Genomic DNA, 6,000 nt, shown 5'->3' on the forward strand with positions numbered 1-6,000 from the left:
ACAAGCATGTGAAAAAGAAAAGAACCTGTATGGTGTTTCAGTCATGCAGTTTGAGTTTAATCTGTCCAACTGATATATGTTCAGTGTTTAGAAATTCAGATTTGTGGCCCATTGTGGCTCACCTAGCTCTACAGGAACCCAGGACAAGTCTGTAGGCTGAGGAGGAGGAGTAAAAATTGTATATTATTTTTCTTTCCTCTATCCCTATTTTCTCATTCCTAAACACCATGACAGCCCTAGAGGTAATGGGAGTAGCTTTAAAAGAATAAACTACATTTGAGTGAGTTACATTAACATACCAAGTGTTTTAGCACTTAAAAAGGCTTAGTAAAAGGCAAAAGCAGAGTGAAAGACACCAAAATAAGTAGGAAATAGAAAGTACCATTGAACTATACCAAGCCCTACTTGTTTCATCTCAAAGTTACATGGCAGAGAGGGAAACTACATTCAGAAAAGGACACACTCAGCCTGAAGTGTGTGGGATTTTCTAAATATGCTCTGCAAAAGTAGGTCTAGGGCATCTGCTTCCTACCCTCCTTGCCACTAACACTGGTACTCATTAAAATTAAAATTAACTTTCATTACTGTTTATCTTAAAAACTGAGCTTCCCAAAATCCTATCATTCCACGGAAGTTTGGGAGTCTCATGTATGTGGTTCAGCGGCTGTATGTGTTAGAGAGTTGCTGGCTTCCTTTGCTTGTTGTATGTGTCTGAAGAGATATCCATACACAACCTTACTGTTTATCTTTATTGTGGACTTTTTTTTTTGCAATCACATTTCTTTCTTTAGCAGCTGTTGCTCAAAGTCAATGACCCAGATTATTTCTCACACTGGCCTGTGATACACATTGACCACTCCAAACTACTATTACTGGTTTAAAGGAACCTATCAAGTCCTCCTTTGGGCAAAATAAATGCCTTTGACTTAGTATTCATGATTTAATGATTTGCCTAAAATACAGTCCCCTTGCATGACTTTACAGTGAAAGTTGAAGCAGGTAACATTTATTCTAAACATATAGCTATCCCTCTGCTAGGAAAGTAGGGGAAAAGTAGGGCATTTAAATTATGTGTGTGTGTTCTCTGATAATAGTTGTATTGTGAGAGTTTATTCATTTTTATCAAGATATTAAATATATTTCAGGATTTATAAGCTATTACCATTTATTTTTAAATCAATATTTTACAAATATATTCCTCATGAGTTACATACAAACAATTTCAAAAATCTATGAACACCTCTTCTTTAAATACCAATTACTAACTTTGGTAAATGAATAACTCTGCCCTTAAGATCATGGCTCTATTAGCTGCTTATTTTCACACCATCCTGATTATATGGCAGTGCTCTGGAATTCCTCCCAGGAACCCTTAACCAAACTACCTACACTTGCTGACAAATTAAAGAATTAAGAATAATTGGTATATTATTTTATATAAACTTGCAAAGATTGGGAAGAAAATTAATAAGAAGTCTTTGCATCAAGTTCATGATTTTAGCACTGCCATTTTGGGATAATCTGCCAAGCTTTTAGTTTGAAATCAGTTAATTGTCTTCATTTTAGATTTAAAATAACATAATAGGTAGTAGTCAATCTGTTCTTTTTGGTTTTAACAGTCAGAAGGATTTTAGTCTTTGTTTTATTTTAATTACCCAATTAACTTCTTAGTTGTACTCTTATCTTGGGACCAAAAATCTGCAAATGATTTTAGATTTAATGTTAACAGCAGAAAGAGAATGGAACTTTCCAATTACAGCACTGAAAGGGGAATGACTAGGCATGAGTTCGATTCCAGCTCAAAAAGTAAAAACTTTTAGAAGGTGAGATTGAAAATGTGACACATTAATGTCCCATTATTAAAATAGTTATGAAATACTCCAACTCCCAGGTGAGAAAGCTAAACTTTGTCAATCTAAAACTAAACTATGCTGTTATAATAGTTGGTGGTGTTGTTAGCACACTTTGAGTTAACCCATCAATTCACATCCAAGAACGTTAGCATTCATAAGCTGCAAAATAAATTGCTGTAAAAATAATGTCATTTTTGACACCTTCCAAACTGCCTTGGATGAAAAAATACCTACTTTATTCAAGAAAGATGAAAGCGGGTAAGGTGGGGGAGGTGTAAAAAAAGACCTTGCATCTTGTATTGGGAGAAATTAGCCTTTCCAGTAAAACCATTTACAAAAATAAATTAAAGGCCAGTAAGGAAACTTACTATTCCGTGCTGAATTATTTCTCCCTCTCTAGTACTATGGAGAGACTGAGTTCAAGGTCCCTAGACAAAAGACTGAGTCTTCAAAAAAAATGTTTTTACAGTATTCCTTTCTCAGATGGGGGTTAAACCTTTTCAGAAAACAAAAGAAGACTTTGAGAAAGGCTGTTTTTACTGTGTGAAGGAGTAACTCCTCCCCTCCCGGCTACAGCCCTTGGCTTGTCCCACTTTAGGAAGTCTTGCAAAAAGGGTGTTCACGTTAACTTGTGAGATAATGTTGCAAATCTAGGAATTATCAAGGATTGGGCAAGGGTTGGGGTGCACCACATAACTGAATTGTAAATGCGGATGGTAAGGTGACAACGCTGCTTTCTCCTTGGATAATATTCAGGATGACAGTGTCATTTCAGGGTTGCCAAACGCTAAAGAGTTGAAAGAGAAGGAGTAAAAGGACAAGGGAGGGAGGTATAAGAGGAGGCAGGAACAGAAGGGCCCAGAGAGAAACAGGGTAAAACTGGAGCACGGGATGAGAATTCCAGGACAGAGGCACAGAGCCCACTGCAGCACCGCACTCGCTGGTAGCCAGAAGCTAGTTCCAGAGACTCAGCAGCAACCCAAACTTCCCAACTTGGGACAAATGCCCAGGCTTCCCCCACAAGTACGGGAACATTTGCCCTTTTGGACCTGACCGTCTAACAACTCGCAGTTTCTTTTATGCAGCAGTTAGGGCGGCACACGATGCTCAGCTTCCACACCTACCTCCTCCACCCCCGCCTACCCACTTCTCCTCCTCCACTCACACCCGGCACCCGCAGGCGTAGCTCCTTTGGAGCGCGCCACCCCAGCTACACTGTATTTGCAAGGTTCCAGAGACGGGGAGAGAGCAGCCACTTGCTGCCTAGTGGCTGGGGCTCCAGAGGCCAGCGGGGCACCCGGTGGAGCTCCGGACGCCAGGAAGGCTGTGTGGAGCCATGATCTACTACACCGCAGTGCCAGCATTAGGACGCTCCAGTGCCTGTGCTGCTACTGCAGGAGGGACCAGCCCCCACCCCACTACCACACCCCGCCAATGCCTCCCCACGCACAAACACCCGGCTTCTAGTTCCTCCCCATCTTGAGCCAAGCCGGGCAGCGCCACATACCCCTGATGCCAGAGCACACCCCTCCCTGACTCGCGCCGCCACCACCATGCAGCCCTCCAGCCTGGCCTCCCTGGACTGCTCTCCCACAGCTCTGTGGCCGTACTCAAACACCTCACATTGAAATACCGGAAAGTGAACCCGGGTACCCAACTACCCGAATCACCTACATTTGCATTTCTTATGTAATGTGCTGCAAGTTTCCTGGTTGGAGCCCTTTAGAAAGGGGGTGCATAATCAGCAGGGGCCTGAAACAGGGACTCGCGGCCGGGCTGATCCAACCCGTGGTAGCAGGACACGGGGCTTTGATACAGCTTTTTAAGGGGGGGAGGGGGGGTAATTACATATATTAGGAGGGGGCGGGCTTGTCTTCTCAGTCTGGGGTTCCCTCCGGGCATATAAGCTCTGCTGCTGATGTGGCAGGAGGTCTCGGAGGCAGACCCGGGAATGAGTTAATATTCGGGCACCCGGAGTACACTGGGGAGGGAGGCGGGGGCTGTCGGAGGAGCGGGGCCGAGAGGGAGGAGGTATGTTTTACTTTGGGTAGAGGTAATGGCGTGGCGAATATTGTGCAAGCTAATCAGAAGGTCTAGAACAGGTTCTCGGCACCGAGCTCTGTCCTCCGAACCTGCAGCAGAAGGCGAGCTCGCGATTCTTTTTCGCCGGCAACTACCAAAGCTTCATCTGCCTCAGTCAAAACCTTAAGTCATAGCCCTTCAATACTCCACCGAACATCGGCAACCAAGTACATTTTTTAAAAACTTTCCTCCTCTCTCCTAGTGATGGATTGTGTCACAGCCAAGAGAAGCTAATACTGGTTTTCTGGCTCACAGATGCCGACCCAGCTGTTACTTGTTTATCCATGCAACACCTCTATATGCAACACTGTGCTGGTTCCGTTTCTGTTCCCCTGCCTTCCTGCATAGCAGAACTGCAGATCTAGCTCAATGAGCAACACACAGGTTATTATGAGGAAAAAAGATAATATGATGTATATTTTGCTTACCAGTTGGGTTCTTGTTTTTCTTAAGACTCTTGCCACAAAGACACTGCAGCATATGCGTTCCTTTGCTGAAAATGTTCCAAAGAAACCACATTGATTTGGGCGAAAAGCAATCCAGAAGCTTAGACACCCTGAGAAAGAAGAGATCCTTGTGGTTGCATAATAATAATTTGAAATCAGTTCTCCTGAAGAGGGGCACCGGTTTTACCATAGGAAAAACGATAATATTCCGAATCTTCTCCCAGTTTCTTCCTCTCACGTGGTATATTTCTTTGAGACTTCTCAGGGATTGTTTTTTTTCGGCCAGGGTGAATGATTTATCCTTCTTGATCACCACTGGATAATTACCAAAGGGTTGGGGAAAAAATCCTTTTTCAGCATGAAGCCAAACAGAAAAGCAAAGAAATCCCAACTGAGACCAGAACTAATCAGGGAGAACAGTAATGCACAAAAGATCCCCAAAGAGAAAACCATAGCCTTTTACTTGATCGCTATGAGGATGGGTGGGTCTGCAGAAGACGAAGCAGGATTCATCTCAGTGAGAGAAGACTGCCATTGTGTAGCCCCTAGGAGAAAAAAGGGGGGGGGGGAGGAAAAAAAGAAGCCACCAGCACACACACTCACACACCAATACCACCTCCAAGATCTAGTCTGACAGCCGAAGACAGAGCCTCCCTTCTCCCAGTGTCGATTTTTTTTTTTATAATCAATAGCCAGTGCCCAGTGGGATCGGATTGAACCTGCAGTTCTTAATCACCACGAAGAAAAGATGCAAATCTAGGTGCCTCCTCCCCTGGTCAGGCTGGTGGTGGGTAGAGAGCTCCACAGATCCCCTTCCTCCTTCCTCTCACTCTCCCAGTTTCCAACAACGGTGAGCATGGGGAAAATCTCCTCTCCGGATTCCTCACCCAGCCTCGGATGTGAGTTACAGGCATTAGAGGGAGGAGGAGGAGGAGTTGAAGTTTGCATTGAAAAGCCTGGCTTTCCATGACGTAGCCACGTGCTTTCAGACCCGTCACCAGTGAGATGCTTCAACCCGCCCAGGGAGGGCAGTGTCACTGCAGTCTCTCAGCTAGTTCCACTCTTGAAGTCCCCACCACTTACAGGGCCCCAGTGTTGGACCCTATCCCCCTTATGCTCAGCATGAGTTAGCTTGCTGATTGCTCTTGGAGCCATCTAACAGAGGGTTTTGTTAAAAATGAATTTGGAAAAGAAAAATTACCCTTATAATTAGTAAATCTTAAAAAAATTACATGCTTAGGACCAACATTAGTTTCACCTAACATTTTCAAAAGCAGCATCTAAAACATTAAGAAAACCTCAAGTTTCTTTAGTTCTTATTATTGGAATCCTACTTAAAGTGCTGTTTGCAAAATATAAATTAGGCATATGACAAATACGTACTTGCAGAAACAGACTGTTAACAGGGCAAGCACTAAAACCAAGGTGGCAAGATATATTTTGGTAGGGGAAGTCATTTGTACATAGGAAAATTTATACCTATTCTAGGCAGACAGTTCAGTATCATCAAGTAAATTTTTATACAGGAAGCATTCTGCTTAAATCACACTCATTCATTGCTTGTTTCTGTAACCATTAGTTGAACATTAAATCTCTCATCTATGCTAATATACAACCTT

The 6,000-nt window shown here is 43.2% G+C and overlaps 1 protein-coding gene across 1 annotated transcript in view; it reads right to left on the reverse strand.

The window, feature by feature from the left end:
- FGF14 (fibroblast growth factor 14) overlaps nucleotides 1-5,285 on the reverse strand; it is a 717,766-nt gene extending 712,481 nt beyond the window's left edge. The window contains exon 1 of the mRNA XM_045821878.1: nucleotides 4,364-5,285. Coding sequence (XP_045677834.1) covers nucleotides 4,364-4,571 — 208 coding nt within the window. The 5' untranslated portion in view covers nucleotides 4,572-5,285. The remainder of the gene's footprint in view (nucleotides 1-4,363) is intronic.
- Nucleotides 5,286-6,000: the final 715 nt, after the last annotated feature.

The sequence above is a fragment of the Phyllostomus hastatus genome, unplaced genomic scaffold (assembly GCF_019186645.2).
Source record: "Phyllostomus hastatus isolate PE091 unplaced genomic scaffold, TTU_PhHast_1.1 phas_scaffold_46, whole genome shotgun sequence".
Taxonomy (NCBI): domain Eukaryota; kingdom Metazoa; phylum Chordata; class Mammalia; order Chiroptera; family Phyllostomidae; genus Phyllostomus; species Phyllostomus hastatus.